This window comes from Oxyura jamaicensis, chromosome 3, assembly GCF_011077185.1.
Source record: "Oxyura jamaicensis isolate SHBP4307 breed ruddy duck chromosome 3, BPBGC_Ojam_1.0, whole genome shotgun sequence".
Lineage (NCBI taxonomy): Eukaryota > Metazoa > Chordata > Aves > Anseriformes > Anatidae > Oxyura > Oxyura jamaicensis.
The window spans coordinates 14288620-14311478 of record NC_048895.1 but is presented as its reverse complement, the minus strand read 5'-3'; the positions used below and the strand labels follow the sequence as shown (position 1 = coordinate 14311478).

At 39.0% G+C, this 22859-nt stretch overlaps 1 protein-coding gene across 1 annotated transcript in view; it reads left to right on the top strand.

Moving 5' to 3' along the window:
- The window catches only part of SOS1 (SOS Ras/Rac guanine nucleotide exchange factor 1), a 48341-nt gene that overhangs the window by 9039 nt on the left and 16443 nt on the right, over positions 1-22859 (top strand). Inside the window, exons 3-9 of the mRNA XM_035321154.1 lie at positions 1906-2037; positions 2562-2726; positions 6311-6520; positions 6995-7138; positions 9368-9478; positions 9592-9690; positions 21783-21910. Of these exons, the coding sequence (XP_035177045.1) occupies positions 1906-2037; positions 2562-2726; positions 6311-6520; positions 6995-7138; positions 9368-9478; positions 9592-9690; positions 21783-21910 (989 nt within the window). The remainder of the gene's footprint in view (positions 1-1905; positions 2038-2561; positions 2727-6310; positions 6521-6994; positions 7139-9367; positions 9479-9591; positions 9691-21782; positions 21911-22859) is intronic.

The following is a 22859-nucleotide window of genomic DNA, read 5'->3' as shown; positions in this document are numbered from 1 at the left end:
CAAAAATAGTTCAGCTGCTTTCTCAGAATGAGTTGAGGAACGCTTCTTTCCTCCCTAAGAAAGCCTCTTCTCTTACGATCCTTTTTTCAAAGGTTTACAACCTCTGCTCAGAAAGCAGCTTGACGTTTGAGGTGTCTTACCTCCATTTGAGAAACAACCTAATTCAGTTTCACTCTAAGCCCATGAATATCTTGGTAGCCCTTTGTGCTTAACCACGATTTGGAGACTTTGCTGCCCAGCTGCAGACACCATTTGCAGTGTGCATGTTGGTTTCCAGTCCTTGGGGGCTGTGGCTGTGCTGTGCCAGGTTAGGTTGCAAAACAAGATGCAACTTCCTCATGTTCTGAAGAAAGTGTAGAAGGGAAGTGTAGGCAATGCTCCGACAGGTATGGAGAGGGCTGAGGAGCCGAGAGATTATGGGTAAAGATTTGATCAAAACAATGCTGGAAAGCCGAAAAAGAAAGAAACAAAACTAAAACAAGCAACGAGAAAAAAAACACGAAGCTGTCCTAGAGTTCAACAAGAAAAAAAAAAACAAACCACTAAGCTGTCGGAGTTCAAGATTGATGATTTTCATCCTTCCTCTTGTTTTAAATGTTGACACCTAATGGTATTTCAGTGTCCCCTCTCGTGGCTAGCCTGTTTCGCAACATTATTCTGGTCAACTGCAGTAACAGAGGTTTGTGGAAGATTGCATGAAGTGTTTTGGTAGCATTGTTTTTTTTTTAATCCAGTGTTAAATGTAGTGTTGCTATAGGAGCCTTATGGTTGTGAAGTCAAGCCCTTAGGATGAGAAATGCAAGAACTAAAGAACTCATTTTACCCCCTTTGTGTTTCTGTGTGATGATTCTGTCTTTAATTATATGGTCATATACGGTTATTTTTCCCCCAGGACACCTTCATTCTTCAGTCAGCAGGCTGGGCTGCATTAGGGGGAACGAATCAGGATTAGATAGAAAATGAGATTTCATTTTCTTCAAGTATGACTTCTGCTTTCCTCTTTGGAGCGTTGGTTGCCACCTTTATAGAACTGTATTCTGTCCCAGTTCTTTTTGTTGGAAAGTTTTTGTTTGTGTACATTGCCCTGTACTAGCTCTTTGTAAGTGGTCATTAATTTCATCTTCCTCATTTCGTGGTTGCTCAAATTGGGGTCATATTTACGTAAGCGAGCGCTTGCAACTGAAACAGTCAGTGGGAACTGTGGTCTGAAAAAATATGTGGAGCTATCTGAGAAATTAGATTTCTGGCACCTTTTCTGAAACACCTGGGCTACCAAAAAACAGTCAAGGCTTTGAATCTCCAGAGACCCATGTGTGAGTTCCAGCAGGAGAGCTATTCAGAGCATGGGTGAGTGTAGGTGTGTTCCAGCACCAAATGCTGGATGCAGTAATTAAACTGCAGGAAAAAAAATGAGGGCAAAGCTGAGCTGGGCACGATTGGTCCAACTGCAGGCTATGAAACTGTTGGGCAGTTTTTTCCTGTCATTGTCATTGCTGTCTTCAGAGGGGTCTGAATGCGAGTGATAGACAATTTGGGCTGTGTGCTCGTCCATGAAGGAACAAAGCTCCCATCATCTCATTCAGTGACCATTCTATGTCTAAACGTATTTAATTGCTGAATTATCAGGCATGTGCACAAAGGGAGCAAAATGTGCCTGTGAGGGCAACTTCATTCTGGCATTTCTCAAATTTTAAGCACTAGATTTTTCGATGGAAATGATGTTTTGATACAGCCTTATGAATGTAGTGAGCACCATGTAGCAAAATGATTATGTTATAGAAGCTCTTAACATTAGCAGACATTAATTTGTTAATTAATGAGAACTGATTTTGTAGCATATTAATATCTCTCAGATCATTCTGATTATGCACTTACCCTCTAGTTCTTTGTTTTTTTTTTTAAAAGGATCGTGTTCAAAAAAGTTTTCCCCATCCTATTGATAAGTGGGCAATAGCTGATGCCCAGTCTGCTATTGAGAAGAGGAAACGAAGAAATCCGTTATCTCTCCCAGTAGAAAAAATCCACCCTTTATTAAAGGTAAGTAGTGACATAGTCTTGCTCTTGGAATGCAGTTGGAGGTTGACAACTCCTTGTCTAGTGTCTGTATGCTGTCTGAATTGTGAACAAGGGAAGAGTAACAATACCTTTTTCCAACATAATTTTCAGAGTTTTCAGTTGATTGTGTGTATTTCTTCCATATCTACGTTTAAGAGTTTCTCTCGAAGTTTCTTGATTGTTTTCCGAGTCATGCAAAATAACAACAATCAAACTTGAATCAAATGAGTGCTTAGCTTTGTTTATGCAATAGAGAGTTAACTAACTTTTAAGTGAGGCTTTCGGGACAGTTCTGGGCTGCTGTCACCTCCACAGTCTACAGTGATGCTGTTTCTTTTCCTGGGCTATGGACTACTCTGTTTCTGTAACTAATGTAGACCGTATGTCTTGAATGCTTATGGTGAGGAGTTAGAAACTTGCAAGCTTTAGTTGTACCCTGTTGTGTCTATTTCATCTAATGAATAACAGTGTAACACTGATTTTTTTTTTTTAAATTTTCCTTTCAGGAAGTACTAGGCTACAAAATTGACCACCAAGTGTCTGTTTACATAGTGGCAGTATTAGAATACATTTCTGCAGACATACTGAAATTGGTTGGGAATTATGTACGGAATATAAGGCATTATGAGATTACAAAGCAAGATATTAAAGTGGCAATGTGTGCTGATAAGGTAAGCATAACTCTCATTTCTAATGTTAACAGCAAGTGTTAGTTAAGTTCTGATAGGACGGTGTCTGTTCCTTATTGGGTAAATGGCGTGTTGTGTATTTGAAAGAAGTTGCTGCAGTAAAATATGGTTCCAGGAACAGAGCAAGTTAATTGAGTTTATAGCACTGGCGCTTGTGCTTATTAATATTTAAGTGTCTATTCCTTATAATATTACTCGCCTAATCCCAGCAACGTGTGGATGCTTTAAAAATTACTGTGAAGCTGCACTAACTGCAAAATTTCGTGGTTTTGGGAGACCACCCATGCTTAAGACTATAGTGCATGTAAAAAGCAGTGTTTCCGTGGTCAAAAAGAAATGAAATAAAAAATCCCTTCATTTGCATCTCTAATTCTCTGGGGGTCCATATTTTTATCTGCAGGTAGTCTCTTTCCTGTAGTTTCAGAGGAGTGTTTTGATTCAGAAAGTGATTACCTCTTTCCTCAGTGATCCAGCAGTGTGGGAGAAGGGTCCACTGCCTGTCTTTTGAGGTGCCTTTGCACTCTAGCTTCTGTGGCCTCCTCATCAGTATCTCAAATTTTCCATTGTTTAAAAAATAAAGCTTGAATTAGATCCTTTCAGAAATGGTACCTGAGAGTGAGATCTTGCTGAAGTCTAGGGATTTTCAGTTTTATCACCTCTTCTTGGTATTCTTGGTCTATATTAACCTGCATCTCTGGTTAGAATTGTCTCTGTTTCGTTGAATTATTTTGTCTTGTTCATGCTTGTGGTTTTTTCAGTCCTATTTTTCTCTTCATCTCAAGAGAGGAAAGAAAGATGTCTTGTGAAGTCATGAAGGGCAAAGTATTTCTCAGTCAGGACGGTTATCTTAGACCCTCTTGCTTTTGGGTGTACCTGCCTGGGTTGTTATGGCAGTGTTTAGAGGCGCGTGTTTGAATAAAAAACAGGAATAGTGCTGTCGCTGCGTGTCTTTGTATCCTAGGGAAAGGTAGTAAGCAGAAAAGACTGACTTGGGAGATTCCATTACATGAACCACTCTTAAATCGGAGTAACTCTTTTTAATATGTACGCAGAAGAAACTTTTGAAAGGCTGTAAAGTAGGCATGTTGGTTTTGCTGCTGCAGTGGAACAAGCTATGGACAGGTATTGCCAAGGTGTTTTATTTTCCAGTCACATCAAGGACCTTCTTAGTATATTAGGTTCTTATTGCCAGTGTGCATTCTGCTTGTTTGTTTTTTGTTTTTTTTTTTTTAACACATCAACCAAAACAGTTTGTTGGCCCTGTGTCTTTTTTTTCCCCCAAACACTTTCACACTTGCTTTTGTAACACCCATCCATATAAAAAAAAATTCTACCTCCTCTGAGAGGGGGAAAACAACAACAACAAAAACCCACCACCACCAAAGAACAACAAAAAAAACCACCTGCATTTGAATGCAAGCTGTTTTTATTTGACTATCTGCTCATGTTTCTGAATGTTCTAAATTCAGTATCCTGGGCTGTGGTTGCTTTGTTTCTGTTGATTTCACCATAGTGAGGTATGCCTTGTGATTGCAGCCTGGAATCTTCTAGACCAAATATGCACTAGAACTGCATCCATGAAGATATAAAAGTTGGGGCCTCCTTGAATACCTACATTTCCCCATGTAATTGCCCACAGTAGTGATGCTATGCAATGTCCTGTTTCCCAGAAATAGTTAGGATTCTGATTGTAATTTGAGTTCCATGTAAATTTTCTGGCTTTACAAGATGAATCACCTTCTTTTCTTAGAACATGTCTTCAGAAGAAGTCAGACTTAATGCAAAACGTCCATTGTTTTGCTTTCAGAGAAGCTTAAGTCCAGGGTGTGTAGCAGGGACCTTTGACTCACTAAGAGAAAGAACTTGCTGCGTGCCCATTTCCCTCCCCACTAGGCCTCTATATTTTTGAGGATTGTTAGAACAAGACCTGGGTGAAAAATAACTGCTCTAGGTAGATGTACTTCTGCCAGTACTGAAGTTGGATGAACCTACAAGACCATCCCTTGTGCTTACAAACCCCCAAGCATTCTCTTGCAGAATAGCTCATTAGTGCAGTATCAGTACTCAGCAGCTTGGTTAACTGGCGCGTCCTCTAGAGAAGTGCCTGGGTATGGTGCATTATAGAAGGAAGACTTCTACAGTGACCACCAGGGTAAGTGTCAGGCTGTTTGTTGTGGCTCATTCGTAGGCTTAATTTTTCATCTCCAGTTCTATAATTATTCTGAGAAACACTTATTCTGTTTTCTGCCATTTAAAAAACTCTGGTTCATGTTTTGCTTGTTAGCCTTCCCTCATGTCGCTCTCAAATGAGTATTTACAGCTTTGATCCTGCAGTCTTTTCCTCTGTCTTTTGGTGATTGACAGCCATCACCTCAGTCTCTGCAGCAACAGGCGTAGGTTGCCATGGCTTCACCTCCATCTGTTCTCAAGGGAGGCTGGCAAGCAGCACTTAAATCCTAATTTATTTTGAAATTCATGTGGATTGTTTGATGCATTCTGTGGCCTCCTGGAAGGGGACTAGCTCTGGGCAGTAGGTTTGTTTATAAATGCTGTCCCCATCTGTCTATCCCAGGACTAAGTCATCTTGTATGTTGGACTACATCTTTTGCTGGTTTGTTCTTAAGCTGCATCACGATTGCATGGGGACTGTAGTGTTCTATTTTTCTAAAGATATATCAGATTTAAATGCCTTTACTAATTTGTAGTCAACACATTGATGTGAAGTTGTTCTTCAGATGTTACAGACATCAACCAAAGAATAAATTCAGTTTGTCACTTGCTAAGTTACTGTAATGACTCCTGGCTCAGATTCCATGGTGGGAAGAGGTTCAGCGATCCATTTAGTCTTTTTCTTGAGAAGTTCAATTTACTAATTTCTTGTATTTGGTAAACCTTGCTTGGGTAAGCAATGAACTGGGACCTCTGGTAGTTGGGGTTCTTCAAGTCCTTTTGTCTGTACAGTTCTGCACCTTGACTGACAGCTTTTTCTGAAGCTGCTGCCCTTCCTTGTGGGTCCAATTTAACAAGAGAACTCAGGAGCTATCAAGGACAGAAACCAGCACTCTTGCAATGAGTGGGCAAGCCTGTATTCATCTCAGGTAGATAACAGGGTTCTGAGCAAAATCATAATATGTTTTCCTGTTAAAGCTAAAGGAGAAAAGCCAAAATGCGCATACTTCTTGACTTCACTACTATAGTATCTTCAGAAACTTAGATTATGTCAGCTAATTCAGAGTTACAGAATACGGTTAAGGGCTAAACATCTGTTTGTACTTTGTAGAACACTTTGAATAATAATTGATTTTAGGACCATATTCTGAGAGGTGTCTGGATCGGTCTAAGTGACAGGGGATTCTACAGAAATTTCCACTGCAAATAATGACTTGCAAATTAATAACAATGAATGTTGCTTTTGTAGTGCTCAACCAATTGCAGAATGCTATGCATAAATATTGCTGCTGATAGCTCTGATTTCATGCCAATAATTTCCTTTTCTGGTAACATACTGGTAGATCTTGAAAAGAAGTTCTTGTCACTTTGTGGCTTTCTTCCTCTTTGCTACCTAGGTGTTAATGGATATGTTCCATCAAGACGTAGAAGATTTAAGTGCACTAACTTTATCTGATGAGGAACCCTCCACCTCAGGGGAGCAAACCTATTATGACCTAGTGAAGTCATTTATGGCGGAGGTTCGCCAGTATATAAGGGAACTAAATCTCATTATCAGAGTTTTTAGAGAGCCATATGCCTCCAACTCCAAACTGTTTTCATCTCATGTAAGTGTTGTGTAATAAAATAAGTTATAGTGCCTATAAATCTAGGTTAACATTTCTAGAACCTAACTATTGCCCAGTTTAATGTATACGTAGTAGAGAAACCACTTAATAGTTCTGAAATGTGAATTGTAAAGGAACTTGTGGGGAGACACTAGTTCTGTAGAAGAAACGACCTGATTTTCTATATTCACTTGCAGGCCTGTAATTTAAGGTTGGCCAACGTTTTCTGCCATCTTTAATTTGTTGTAAATTTTCATATATTTATACATACTTATATAAAGTTATTGTTTTAAAAATAAATTCTGTAATTTTTATGTATTAGTATTACAAAATACATATTTTAAAAATGTAGCTTTAATTAAGGAAGTCTTTAAGTTCCTAACCATAACAGAGTAGCTTTGCACATAACTTTCTTTCTTTTAAATTACTTACAATTCTTTGTTGATTTTTATCTGATTCTGTTGCTTTTTGCAGGATGTGGAAAATATATTTAGTCGTATATCAGACATTCATGAACTCAGTGTGAAGTTATTGGGTCATATAGAAGACACTGTTGAAATGACAGATGAAGGTAGTCCTCATCCTCTAGTAGGCAGCTGTTTTGAAGACATGGCTGAGGTAAGACAGTGCTTACTTTTTATTATTCAAATGTATTCAAAGGTCTTGCACTTACATGCTTAATGCATCTCTGTTCTAGGTGCCTTTGTTTAGGTTGAGAATTTTTTCTTCCAACCTTCCTCTCAGCCATGAGGAGACTGTTTTCACCTTTATAATTTCAGTCCTGGGTCTTTGTGGGCTGTTTAGTCTTAGCACAAGAGAGAAACAAACAAAAAAAATCACCTGTGACTAGATTTCAGTAGAAATGGAGAATTCTGTAAATCAGCTGAAAATCAGGATTGCTGTGGAAAGACGGAGCAAGGGCTTTTTTTTTTTGTCAGCAGGTGTGCTAAGTTGATGAGGAAAGCTATTAAACTAGGCTCGTTAGGGCATGGAGACTGAAGTGTGCAGTTAGAAAAAATGGGGGAGGTTGCCAAAGAGAATGTTGTGGTTGAGCTTCTCCTCCAAAGACTTGCCAATCAAAAACTGGCCAAAGCCTTCTTCAAGCAAGTAGGAGTTAGCTCATTATCATGGGCCTTGGTTCTCTTGGTAGAATAACCATGCTGACATCTGCTGGGAGGGCAACTTCTTTTGGTTCAAGTAGCCCAGGAGATGCCTGGAGGGCAATGGTGACAATATTTTGTGGGATGTACTTATGGGCTTTCTAGGTAAGGTGCTCTAATTCACCTCGTTCTCAGGAGCAAGGGAGCAGTGGAGGGAGTGTCAAAGCCAATGGCCAGCTTGGCTGCAGGGGTGGAGTTGAAGGTCTTGAGGAAAGAGCAGGAGACAAGCAGACTGAACACCCTGTTTTTTGGGAGTACAGACACAGCTCATTCAGGGAATGGGTAGACAGAATTGTATCGGGTAGAAGGGGCTCAGGATAGTGGGCTTATTCTCAAAGGCAGTGTGTTCAGGAATATGCATTCCTAGTCCCTAAGAAAAAGGGCAGGTGTAGTAGGAGGCTAGCGTGAGTACAGTTTGGGGATTCTGTTGAGTTGAATGCAGAAGGATGCAGGCTTCCCATGAGGAATGTAAAAGCATTGTCTAGGCAGCTGGAAATGGTATGAAGAGGGCAGCAGTTCACCTGTAGTTAAACTTGATGAGGACTGTGAAGGAAAGCAAGAAGGGTTTTTACGTGTAAAATAGCATGGAAAGAAAGACGATAGAAAGTGTGGGTATCCTGCTCTTGGGGTGAGACACTCTGTTTTTGAAGATACAACATGTGTTTAAGGTACTCTGAATCTCCTTTGCTTGGTCTTTACTGGCCAGATATGGTTTTAGGCCTCCCAGGTAAGATTGAAGGAGAGAGGTGAAACTCAGGGGTCAGGTTAAGGACTATTCATCTAAGGTGGGTATATGTAAGTCAAGTCTCTGCAGCAGGACAGCATGCTGAGGCAGCTGTCTAATACCATTGCAAGGCCGCTGACTAGAGTTCTTCAAGTTTAGTTGTGAGGTGTGGAGGTCCTCAATCACCAAAGAGAGCATAACGCCTGTTCTCCAGTCTGAGAAAGAAGATCCTGGAAACCAGAAGCTGATTAGCCTTTCAGTCACTGGGAAGATTATAAAACAACTTTTTCTGAAATTCATGTCCAGCCATGTGAAGGACCAGAATGTGATTCTGAGCAGCAAGCACAGATTTGAAAAGGGCAAACTGTACCTGACCAGCCTGACTGCCTTCTGAGAGATGGCTGGTTCCATTGATCAAGGGAGGAGTGGTGACTGTCACTTACCTGGAATTAAGCAAGGCCTTCAGCACAGGCTCCTGTAATGTCCTTATAATTGGCTTGGTGAGATGTAGACTAGCTAGTTGAACTATAAAGTGGGTGGGAAATAGGCTGGACTGCCAAGTTTGGAGGGCTGTGATCAGCAGTACAAAGTTCACTTGGTGACCAATGGTTAGTGGCATTCCTCAAGGTTTGATAGTGGGGCTGATACTGCTTAATATCTGTTAATGAAGTGGGAGAAGGGCTGCCTCGTCAAGTTGGTAGGTGATGGCAAAATTGGGGGAAAAACATCAAGTTCTGCACCTGGGATGTAACAACCCCACGTGATGGTCCAGATACTTGGTTAGGGAGCACTGCTGCTCAAGAGAGCTTGGAGATACTCAGGCATTAGCACTGTGCCCTTGCTGCAGTGAAGTCTAAGTTCATACTTACTTATGCTAGGAAAACCATAGCCAGCAGGTTAAGGGTTCCTTTCTGTGTAGCGCTTGAGCTCAGTTTTGTAAAATCATTCTGTATTTCTTCATAGGAACTAGCATTTGATCCATATGAATCATATGCACAAGATATTTTGCGACCTGGTTTTCATGATCATTTTCTAAGCCAATTATCAAAGCCAGGAGCAGCATTTTATTTACAGGTAACTTTCTTTTTAGTAAGCATTGCCATTATTATTATTATTATTTATTTTCATTACATTATATGGTTGCTTCAATACACTTGTTTTAAGACTGAAACTTATTTTGTTTCTAGTCAATAGGTGAAGGCTTTAAAGAAGCTGTTCAGTATGTTCTACCCCGGCTGCTCCTTGCCCCTGTTTACCACTGTCTTCATTATTTTGAACTGCTAAAAGTAAGAACATTGTGTCAATCTGAGTTTTTGTTATCATTCTGCATGTTGGATACCAAAGCTTTGTGTACTTAGGTGTAAAACCTTCTGCTAGAATTTGCATAATAAAACTGCTATAATGAAAAGCAGGTCATACGGTCTGGTGCACGCTATAACTATTTTACAGCTGCTAATGCTTTTCTGATGTTTTTTTTCTGTTGAATAATCAAGTTACTATTAATTCAGAAAGGAAGAGAGACCTAGGTATCAATATTCTTGGAAAGAAATGGTGACAAATAACTATTACAGAAAGTGTTCAAGACTTTCTTAAGAACTTACTTTGTAGATTTGAAACCACAGTAAGATTTCGTTCAGGTTTCACTTTATTTTCATGAAACTTTCAGAGTTCTCTTTCCAGTGCCCATCCTGTGATGGGTATACAGGTGATTACCTTTCTTCAAGGGGAAGGCTTGGTTGATGTATAGAGTTGTTGTAATGAGACCTTGCATCACTGGGCTAACAGTAAGGACTGCATTACATATGTGTGTATAGGTAATAGCTGCAGAATGTTTTTTAGGGAGGATTTATCAATTAGCATTGAATATTAATCTTTAAGAAGAACACTGAGTAGAACTTTCAATTAGCATCTCCATTTTGACTTAATGGAAATTCTGAAGGAATACGAAAAGAACACGCACTGTTCTTTTGAAGAAAACTGTTTTTGTTCTACCTGCTTTTTTTCTTGAATGTTTATTTGGTTTTCTTGGGATAACTAAGTAGCTAAGTCATCCTTGAGGCTGTCTCTACAGTTTCAACACAGTTTTACTAGATCTCAAAGTACTGCTTGTGTCTCTTCATTTGTAGGGCAAACTGGAGTCTAAATTAAGCCTAGCTCCAGAAGGTTATCAGTCTTTTTGCAACTCCTAAGTTCTGCTGTATGTAAAAATCCTTCCTTCCTTCTCCTCTGTCCTGTGTAAATCTGATATTGTTGAGTTGGATTTGGTTCCATTTATAGAAACTTTCCAGGTTTTCTTTGTTGTGGTCTGCCGGATGTGATACACATGTTAGGCAGTGATTGATAATAAATGCATGAGAAGAGACGGTAGCTTTCATGGCATTAGTTTCATCTGTCAATTAGAGCATGTGTACACAGCATATGAATACCTTCCTCAAATGATTGCTGCTGCAATTTTCTTTTTTACATCTGGAATCTTCAGACAGATTCCAGCTTGGTTGTACTTAAAGATGGCCTGACTAAATTGCTATAGAAGGTTATTTGTGGAATTCTTCTGTTATTTAATCTCCACGTTTCCTTGGTGCAAGGTCATATTGAATTCTTATATGTGGTAAGAGATCTGATTTGGTGTTGGTAAGCATATCTATGAATAATCAAACTAAATGCTACAAAAAAGGATCTTTCAACATGAGGAGGCAATGTTGGAGAGTATTGTATGTAGTGGGGAAAATATTTCTCTTGAATATGAGATATTTGGAAGGATAATGGGCTTAACATTTTTCTCTGAGCATGCTGTCTAATCTTACGTACTTTGAAGTTTAAAATGCATCTCAAAGTTACCCTCTAACTATGCAGACTACAAAAAATTAAATTTTATCCACTGATGGCTATCATATTTAGAAACTAAAGCCCTCCTGAAATCTGGCAGGGCACCAGGAACACAAATACATATTCTATTTTTAGCTTAAGTTCCTTGCTGTAACTTTGTTGGAGAATTAGCATATGACTAAGGGCTGTGTTTTCCTTCAAGCAGCCTAAAAGTCCCAAAAATTTTTATGTAAGAAACTAAAAGTATAAAATAGCAGCTTCAATAGCAAATGTGCAGCTATTAGGAATGGGCTTTTCTAAATGTGAACTCATAACTGGAACGTAGGGTTGCACAAATAGTGCAGTATTCACAACCATGAGTTGAAGATGCTTACAGGAATTTTAAATTGAATCAGGTTCTGTTTTAGTGTAAATTCGTGTGCATGTGTGATACTCTTCTTTCCTTTCTTTGGGTAAATAGAAGATTACTTTAAAATTATTATTATTTTTTTTTTTCTAAATAGGAGTGTCTCAAAGCACATATAAACTTTTGTTTGGATAAAATCCTACTTTCTGGAAAATAGGAGAACTAAATAGACATTTAATCAAGTGCAGACTTGGCTACCATGACTTATGAATGGAAATTTCTCATCTCTTGGCAAATGTTTTTTAACTTGGAATTCTAACTATAATGAGCTTAAATTATCAGGATGCTTACATTTCATGATAGCATGTAGTGGGTTTTATTTGATTTTTTCTTAATTTTCTTAGAAAAATGACTTATCAATCTCTGCTGACCAATAATTCTGCTCAAGTGGAAATACTACATTAATGTAACTTATAAAAATCTGATTTGGCAAGGTCTTCCAATATAAGAAACCACCCTTTCCACAACCTGATGATACTAAATGTGTTACATGTTGCTCAAGAACACACAGGATGGTGAAACAGTAGTAGTTTAGTAGTCTAGTAGGACTAGAGTTTCTTCAGATCAATCCTGTAAAGCTTTCGTGTGGTATGTTGGGCAGTATGGCCCCATGTATTTTGGGGCTATGAGTTTACTTTGATTCTTAGCTGTGTTTCATCCAGGCTCGTGATCCAGAGTGTAACACATGTAATGAAGTCGTTTTGTGATCCCATCTGTAGCTGGTGTAACCCAGCCCAGGGTGGAGAATCGCTGAGTCTTAATAGTTGAACTTTGGCAGCCTGCAGAGTTTTTACAGTGTCTGCAGTTATAGATCATTGTCTCAAAATGCTGTTCATGTTGCTTGTATTTAGTGCAGGCACTGTAATTAACAGCTTCTTTTGCTTTAATCTATTCTTAAAGCCTTCTTAAATGAATATTAAGAACAAAAACACAGATTCAGACTAACTATGCATTATTTTAATAAAGCATTTACTTGTTGTCAGCATACGATTTTGTTCTCTCAAATCACTTTGTAGTCTGGCACATGTCTTTCCAAGCACAGCAGCTTGTATGTACAATATTGTCTTGAAATAATAGTAAAAACACAAGTATTACTGTTTTACATGTGTTTGTATATGTAACTGCAGAAGAATATGAATTTATTTTCTCTCTATTAGACAGAATGTGGAATTATGTATCTGCAAGAGATGAAGGCCTGTTGGAGGCCTAGTTAGAGGCCTAGTTGGAGGACATGAGGACATGTAACTTGACAGAACTGTAGCTACTGCACAATAGGGACCACGTAGCATATTTAAGTGTGTGTGTTTTTTTTTTTTATGGGAAAAAAAAGATGGGGTGGTGTCAAAAGTAGTATTAAGTCTAAGAAGAAGCTTCCTAGAATGTGACAATAGGTGGAAAAAATTAAGCAACTCCTCCATATGGCGAAGCTAGGAGGACTTAAGTTACAGTTGCAATGCTGTTAAGGTCCAGAACTTGCTCCTGTGGTATAAGTGGGAAGTGACACAGGCAGCTACATGAGGTTCTATAGTTTTTGCTTGCCTGTGTGGTTGCTTTGATGACATTTCTCATGCTTTTCTCCTTAAAATGCTGGCAGGTTTAAACTCTTAACATAGATACGTGTGTGACAGCCAAAGGGAAGATGGTAAGGGAAAAATGAAAACTTTATCATGTGTGTGCAAATGTTTCCCACAAACTTTGTTACTGTTAATCTAATTAATTGGGGTCTCTGAGGTAAATATATTCTGGGTATTTTTTTCAAATAAGAAATTGTCTTTTTAGCTGTGGTACTCGTTGATGGATTGTCTATATCTCTGTACCTGAGATGCATGCGTGCACGCACGTATCATGTCATTTGTCAGTGATTTATGCCTTGTATAATGGAGCTGTGGTGGGGCTGCTTGTTCTGTTATATAGTTTTTTTCTTTTAGCATAGGATACATCTGGGCTTTTGAAAAGCAGACTCCTCATTTGAGGAAGCTTTATGATGAGAAAGAATTACCTTGAAGAGTATTCCCCACCATTTCCCTATTAAAATTGGTTTATGGCAAAAGCTGGATAAAATCTAGATAAAAGTTAAAAGTAAAAATCCCCCTTTTGCTCTGCTTACTCTGCAACTCATTGTCACTCGTGCTGTGTTGTTGTCATTCTGCTGCCAGACCAACAAATGTTGTACTTTGATCCCTTGAAGCAGAGGGTAGGGTGGCACTGTGCCAGACTGTTCTTACTGAGATGCCTTCTTTGAGAAATCAAATGGAAGCACTAACCAAATAGAGTCTTTTAACTTCACTCATGCATTTAACCTTAGAGTTCCAGTGGCCTGCTTTCTGATGCATTTCCTATGCATATCCGCAGGGCAAACCCTTCCTGGTTCTTTAGGATTTAGGAGAGCTGTGCTGGGCAGACTCTCTGGAGCTGGTGGTCAGTTTTTCGTTCTTGATGGCTGCTGCTGCTGCTGATGGTAGATGGCTTTTTAGCTTACTTGGCAGCAGTATATGCTGAATACCCAAAGACAAACTTTTGTGAGACTAGATGGGTGTTGCAGAAACTTGGACAAACTTTGATTTTTTTTTTTCCTTCTAAATTCAAGCTTTGACACAAGAAATCTATACAGGATCGTACATGAAGAAGCTTATTCTAGCTGAGACTTTCAAGGCCTTCAGGTTGACACTAGTTTTTTGTGACTATGGCAGTCGTGGTACAGTCCCTGAGAAACTTGTGTTGCTGTGCGGTCTTTTAACAGGAGTAGTAGTCTATTTCTTTGTCCCTTTTTCCTGCCTCAGTTTCTATGGCCTTCTGTAGACAAGCAAGATTCTTGGAAGAGGATAGATCAGTATCAGACTTAGATATACTTTTTTTTTTTTTTTTTCAGTGGAAGCGTTTTTGAACATGGGGTTGTGGATGTAGTTCCACTACTGGCATGCTTTCTCCATTTGTTTTTATTGCAGTGGAACGGATATAGATGTCCAGTGTTAAGGTCTAAGTTTTCTGTCAACACTCTGATATTGTCAGTGAAAACTGATGGAAAGATGTAAGAAATATTGAATAGAAATAATGCAACAAGCTACATTTGTTGTTTCTGTTGTTTTCTTAAGTCTTTCTATAGACCAAGTCTACAGATGGAACTTTGCTTGTCCCTCACTTCCTTTGTTGCTTTTTCTTAATCGTCTCTTAAAATCAACAGGGTTGCTTTCCAGAATGATCTCTGAAACGGTGATTTCATCTGATGTAGCATTCAAAAAATTAATGTGGTTCTATCCAAACATAGAGGTGCCATCCACTTGAGTTCACGGCCTTGAAAACTTAGGTGGCAAAGATCAGACTTGAATTGTGTTGAAGCAGTGAAAGTAGATTTCAATCTACTTTGGAATTGTGAAAGAGTAAGGGAAGATATTTTCAAATTGAGCTGTCTTTACTTTGATGGAAAATCTTGGGGAAGAAAGTGGAAGACTTCAATCACAAATGTGGAATCTCATAGGTAAATATTTTGTGATATTTCAAATACAGATCTAATTGTGTTATCAACTTAATTATGCATTTTCAATTTCTAATGTATTGTGCAGGTCTTCTGATAATGATGAGGCAAACCAAAGTGACAGTAGGAAAGAAAAGAATTTCAGAGCATGAAGGCTCTGGAAGGATCTGTGTGAACTTGTACGTTTGTTGCAGAAAGGTAATGAATTGCTATAGAATAGATGTCAGTATATGCAAAAAAAAAAGAAAAGGGGGGGGGGGGGGGGAAGATAAAACATTTCTGAAGAATGCAGAGCACATGGGTTTTCCATACTCTCAGAAGTCCAAGTCTTCTGTAAATAAGGTAGCTGTTTCCCAAGCAATGAAATCTGGGCATATAAAATGCATAGATGGCAGCTAGTAGCCTATAAAAAGTCTGGATATTTAGGAATTGCTTTTCCAAGAACATCAAGAAACTTATTGAAAACAAGGCTTTTTTTTTACCTGTTCCTTGTTGATGTTGATCACGTAAGCTCAATAATGAAAATTGTTCACATACCCAAATGCCTTCTTTGGCCATTTATAAACAAAGCAAAAAACACAGCAACCTGAGAGCGAAGTATATTATTTCCAGCTGAGCAGATCTCCACTGAAGCATCTAGCAGACCGTAGTAACATTTGAGCAGATATAACCTGAAATATGGTTCCTTGACAGGCCATACCCATTCATGGGAATAGTGGTGGCAGACTGGCACATGAAATCTGCTTTGGGAGTTCTGAAGTGTTGAACTGGTGAAACATCACCTGACAGGCTTCTGCATTGTATATATTTCTGACTTCTGCTCAGTAGCCATCCTAATTTGAAAAAGAACACTTCAGAGTAATGTAATTTATTCCTGAAGCAGTTTTATTTCAGTTACTGCACACACTCCCCTGAGTACTGCCAATAAAAGCATCCACGTTAAGTAACCAAAGTAGCAATGCCTTACTCTCACACCTTTCTTTAACTAACTTTTAATGGTCTTACTTTTTCGAACTCAAGTGAAGTTTGGCAGTTAAACCTGCCACGTACCCTTCAGATCTATTTAAAGTCACAGAGTTGAGCTGTGCATGAACTGCAAAGCTTGTACTGAAAGTTGAAGCAATGCTTATTTTAATGTTTTCATGCCTTACTCATACAATATGCTTCACAGTGGGCTGACCTCATTTTTTCATTATGAGAGTTTAGACTGAATGTGGAATAAAAGATGAGGTCTTTTTCCTCTTTTCTCTCTTCAAAATGGACCTCCAAGAGAATGTTGGAGTAGTATCTCAAGTTTAATGTTTGACATGTTTATCTAAAATTACATAATGTAGTTTACCTTGCAAAATTAAACCGAGAATTCATAGTTAATTTTGAGAGGAGAAGGTTTTGCCATTGCTTTGGTAATATGTTAACTTTTGTTCCACTCTTCCTGTGATGTAAGCATAAATAAAGTTACATCTTTACTATGCTGTGCTCAAGATTGTCTGACTTTCTACAAAAATAAAATTATTTTTGAAATTCCAGTGCATTAAAACTGGGGATGGATGGCCAAGAATATGGCACGCTGAGTTTCCTTTAAGCATCAAGTGTGAAGCACCTTATAGCCTGTGGTCATTTTCCAGAAGTGTAGTGTTCCCTACACTTTTCCACACTTAATTTTGTACGTGATTTCTCAATGCTTTCTAAAAATTAGAGGTTTCTAGATCTGAGAGCACATTTATCCCAGAATACTACTGCTTTGGGTTGAGTTTTTATTATTTGGAGGAATTGCAAGAAGTCAGTCAGCGCCCTCAGGAACTCCATTCTATTATGAAAATTGGCTTCCAGCATTGTTTTTTCTTAGCAGAATGTCAGCAAACCTATCAGCTTGCATTTGTAAGAAGAGAAATGCTGTTTGTTTTTTTATTCTTGGTTATAAAAGAGCACATTTCAGGAGGTCCCTCATTCTCAGAAACACATTGAAAAAAGTGTTGAGGCATAAGAACAAAAGCTGGAGTAACTGATGTCAGTGTGCTTCAAGTTCTCACGAATGCTGAGAGTTGTTTATTTATGTAGCATTTCCCTACAGAGCAGATAGCTAGGTCAGACTACAGATCAGGCTTCCTTTGCCAGCTGTCAAAGTGTTTTGTTGCCTCCCTGTGGGCTTCAGGATATCTGAAGAAAATGCCTAGCAGTTTTTGAGGACGTTTGTCTGAAACAACACTAGTTTGGGCTAGTTCTGAAAACTGCTATATACAGCTTTTTCTTGTAACGTGAGACCTCTTAGGCATTCAGCTTCCTGGCTTGATGGTTTGAGGGACAACAACTTGTTAGCACCTAAAATCAGGTCGTCTTAAGCAAATTCAGTTATGATTTCCCTGCCTCCAGTATGCTGTTGTCTATGGCAGGCCTCTCAGACAAAGGAGGGAACCTGCAGTTTACAAATCCCAGTGGATAGATTAATATAAAGCTTCTAGGGAGACAGCGGTCTAAATCTTGAGGTAAACTCGGAGGTACAAGGTTTTATATCCCTTGTGACACTTGTTAATATTGCTATATTTGCATGCTCTCATCATATGTGTAAATACCTTTTTCTTCATTGTCTTTCTAGATAAATGTGTCCCTCACAGGCTAGGAGAAAGGACTACTGTGGAGTAAACTTGCAGTGTATAAGGAGGATTTCTTTTTTATCTCTTCAGAATTTCCTGTTACTTGGCTTTATAAATATTACCTAATCCTTGCGTTATGCAGCAGGTAGAAGAAAATACCTCATCTTCCTCTCCTTGATATCTTTTCTGTGTTTGCAGCCTAAAATATAGAGTGCTTGTTTTTATTAGAAATTTCCCTTTGGAAAAGAGACTGCCAAGTTTGTTTTCTTCAAATAACCTGGACTGGCTGGGATACTGCGCCTATTCCATTACTGATTAAAATTATTATTAAGTTGATAATGTGTAAGATTATTAAAAATACAATAACGACTGTACTACTACTGATAATCAGAAATCTGCATCTCCTTTCTGTAATACTGTATTCTTCATAGGAGACATTTAAATAAAGAAAGCATGCTTCTTAGGATCTACCTGATTCATTCATTAGAGGGCACTGCGCATCTACTGAAAAATCAGTGGGATTGGCGGAGAACCTTGGATGCATTTCCAGTGTTGCCATTTCACTTTTCATAACCTCCTCTTCCAAACTGTCTGGGGGCAGTGTAAGATGAAATGTGTATGATTTAAGCTCAGTTTTGACTAAGACTGTTATGATAGCAGTTTATGGTAATTATATAAGGCTGGAAAATAAAAAATTCAAATTCCCTTTCTGTGTTCCAGAGAAATGTCTTCAGAGCACCATATGATTTGCAATTTGTGTTGGTCTACATGTGATACATACTTCTACATACTGCTTTCTGAGCATTAAACCTGGAGTATAATTACAGCCATTGATTTTTAGCTTTAGTTTGTGTATGTGGTTGGAAATGTGTGTTGCTTCCATTGCATCCAGATGCCGAAGTGTTGTCATTAAACTGCTTTCTCTCTTTCTCTCCACTTCTGTATACAAACATGTAGTTTGCTTTTGGACATGGACTTGTCTGATGCAAAAATCTTTTTGCAGCAGGAGAGAGATTACTTGAAGCATTTTTGTAAATTTAACACGAGTAGCATGCTTTACAGCAATGAGCATTAGTCTGCACGTTCCTGAAGAGAACGTACAAGCAGTTGTTTTTCCAGGTACTCTGGCGTAAGGCACTAGAATAATAGAATATCCCTATTTGGAAGGGACCTGAATGGATCAATGGGTCCAACTCCTGGATCCACACACGACCACCCTAAAAACAGACACTATGCCTGAGAGCGTTGTCCAAACGCTTCTTCAGCTCTGGCAGTCTCAGTGTTGTGACTACTACCACCCCAGTGCCCGACCACCCTCTTGGTGAAGATCCTTTTCCTCATATCCAACCTGAACCCTACCCATTGCACCTTCGTGCTATTGAGAAAATCCTTCTATGAAATCCTTGTATGCTTAGTGGATTTTTATTATCCTGTTTGGTTTAGCTTTCCTCTTACACACGCTAACCTACCTTTGGAAGTTTGTTTTGTTATATTTTCCAGGCTTCAAAGATGTTCTTCACTTTTTGGGATATGAGATATGTTTGTTTTTCTTTATGCTAGACTTCTCTGTTAGACTGGAACATTTAGGTTATACAGACTGTTTTAAAGTAACAAAATGATTTTATGACTTTTGTTGCATTTAAGCTTGATTTTTGTCAAACTTGTATCAAACTTGTACTTCGCATTCCTTTTGCTCCTTGCCTTATCTCCTGTGTTTCTCTTGCAAGTGAGTGACAAAATACGGTAGGATCCAATAAAGCTTGTTTTAAGGAGGCTGGGTTAAAACAATCCTGTCTGGATTTGAAGGGTCAGTAGCCAGAAGATGGTAGGAAATCCAGCCCACCTCCTTTTGATCCAAGCTGCCGAAGAGGTAATGCTCAAAACAAAGGCCCTCCTTTGAACGCCTATGCAGGAACAGTGCAAAAGCTTGGAGGGTGTGAGGGTGTTACACCTTGCTTTCAGCTGTCTTTTGGGATTTCTGCCAGCAGTGCTGCACCTGCCTCACCTGTATGAATTCATTTCTCAAAGCAGATGATCTATACAACTGAGGTAAAGGGAAGGTGATACATGTGTGTGTTAAATCCAGAGAGCACAACAAGGGTAGGCTGTTCATTCACAGAGGGATGTATTCCTTAGACCTTTCAGGAGGTTAAGCCTGTGTTGGTCGCGGTCAGCCCTATTTCAGTGCTCGTTGCATGATTAGGCACTCATGGCTAATGTTTAGCTCCAGTATGACAGATTGTGCTAAGTGAGCTAACGCTGCCTAGAAGAAAAGGTGTGGTTATGATGGCTAAAAACACAAAGCAGTGTCTGGCATTGACAGCTTTTGCACTGAATGCTGAGCTCTGGTCAGGGAAAAAAAATAATGCTGTTATCCAACTCATTCATATGTCAATTGTGAACGTGTTGTATTCAGTTGGATTTTGGAAAACAATGCTTCCATTTCACACTGGCAGCAAACCACACGTCTGGACTCTTTGCAAGGGTGTCTGTTATTCTGGTTCGTGCCAGCGCGTCACTTTACTTTTACCTCCTCTGTCAAAATAAATCTTCCAGTTGTGTGGAGCCAGTTGTCGGTGTAATGGTCTGAAATGCTTATCAATTATTTACAGGATTAATATGAGATACCTCAGTTCTGTGTCTAAGCCACAGCTGTAGGCACCATTTTTTTCACTGAGTATCACGTGAGACACTTCTGTGCTTTAGGCTGCAAGGTTTAAGATGAAAATGTCATTATTGTTGGATAAAAGCCTAGGGTTTTTAGAAGTCATCTGTCGCAGCCAGTAGTTAGGCACAAAATATTAGTATTAACCCTTTTACTGCAGTTTTAGTTTTCATTTTTATTGCTTTGTCCTTTAAGAAAGGTGGAAGTAAATGTGTTATTACAGCTGTGTACTCAGATAGGGACTTAATGTATACTGGTTTTACAAGCTGGCTGTAGTTAGATGTCACTTTGTTTTCTGAATAGTCATGGAAAAACACTAAGTTCTCCCTGACATCCTTCAGGTTACTGTTCTTTACCTTCCCCCTTCTTTTTTTCTGCATGAAAAAATGGTTGTGGTGGACAAGCTGAAGGTGAGCTAGCAAAATCCCCCCACAGCAGCTAAGGCCCCAAATCCATCCTGTGCTGTACTAGTAAGCGAGTAGCCAGCGTGGTTGAGGAATTTTGTAGCCCCAGTTCCCCAGCGGCCAGTTTGGGCTTCATTATTGACACCGGTATACTGAAGCGATGCCGCTGGAAGGCTGTTGAGATGCTTGGGAGGATGGAGTGTGTGGTGGAGGAGGAGAAACTGGGGGAGTGGGCTTATTAAGTCTGGAGGAAAGGAGGGTGAGGAGAGAGTGAACCTTTCTGCTGTTTTCCACCATGTGATGGGGTTGGGGAGATGGAGACTTCAAGGGAAATCCAGATGAGCTAAATCCAGATGAGCTATTAGGGGAAATAAAATCACCGTGAGGGCGCTCAGACGTTGGAACAGGTTGTCCACAGATGTTGTGGCCTCTCTATTGTGAGAGCAATTCAAAACTCAAATTTGGCCCTGGGCAGCCTGATCTAAGGTCCTTTCCTGCCTGAGTTATTGATTTGGCTGTTATTGCTAGTGAGGCGAGAGTCCTTGTAATATTATGTTTTTAAATGTGTTTGTCCAGCTCTCATATTCCAAAAGCTTGTCTCCTACACGTCACAAACTTAACATTTGATCTCATGCTGTAGAATGGTACATATGTGGATCTCCTTCCTCCCTAATTCCTCTTAAGGGGTAACACATTTAATGGGTTCTTTTTTGGAGATGCAAGGTGAATCAGAGTAGTTTTTAGGTAAATGTGTGTGCCTGAGTTCATCTGTACGTGTGGGACTGGTGGCTGCTGCTCTCATCTTAAATGAGACTGAGTTTAGCAGAGAAATGTGTCTCTTGCCTGTGTCAGTAATGCACCTGATTATTTTCCTAATTTTAATAACAATCGTTTTAATAACAAGCATGCCAAATCAGCAGGATGTTGGATTTGTTCTTCCTAGGTCAAACTTCTGGATTTGCACATAGCAAAATGCTTGTAATACTTACTGTATGTGGCTTTCAATGTTCACAGCAACTAGAAGAAAAGAGTGAGGATGAAGAGGATAAAGAATGCTTAAAGCAAGCAATAACAGCCCTACTGAATCTTCAAAGCAGCATGGAACGGATATGCTCCAAAAGTCTTGCAAAACGAAGGCTTAGGTAAACATGTTTCCATTTTTCCTGCTTTCTGCTCTTAGTGCTTTGCTATAAATCCAGGGCTCCCAGTTTCCTCTTTTAGTAAACAATGAACAAAATAGTTTGTGACAAGCCTGCTTTTTCAGAGGAAGTGACATCAAAGCCAAGATAATTTGTTATTGTTTTAAAACCGTTCGAATTTGTGTGTGTCCTTGCATACTGCTAGGTGGAACATTCTGAAAATTCACTGGTAAGTAGAAAACCACAGCATTTGCAAGTTACTTAAGCTCAGATTTAAAATACTCTAAAATGCTTTAGAAGTGCATTTGCGGGATTAGAAGGAAATGTTCTTGAATTTGAAACTACTTAAAGTAATTTGAAGGGCTTTATGAGCAACAGCTAGTTCAAGTTACAGCTGGATAACAGAAATAGATACATAGATTATGTTTGGTAGCAATGTTATAGTGAAATCTCAGATTATATCATTTGTCACTTGATTTAATGCTAATGTTATTTTCTTAACCAGTTTTTTAAACATGTTAAAACTGTACTTTTGATCTTAAGGTTGTTTCAGTATTTTGCCCAACAAGATTTCTACTGTTAAACATTGTACTTAGGCTTGGACCTTAATGCATTTACCAGCTTATTTTCTCTGAATGTGCTTCTTTAAATTAATGCTTTCTAAAATTGTTTGTCAGCTATGAGAATGAGTGATGTACTAGGCTAAGAAGCACTAACAGCCTGCCTACTTCTGGTTGCCTGTGTTTAGGTAAAACGTTTGTTGCATAGAAGCTAAGTGGGAACTTTGTCAGTTGGTGCACTTATGAAAAACATTAGTCAAGCCTTGTAATAGTGCTTTCGGGAGAAGAACCTGATACTCAGTGTTTAAACTGTGTTCTCAGCGGAGTTCGCACCACTCAGAGAGATTATCTCGTGTTTTTGTTGCTAGTGGTGGTTGAGATTTTTTTAAATC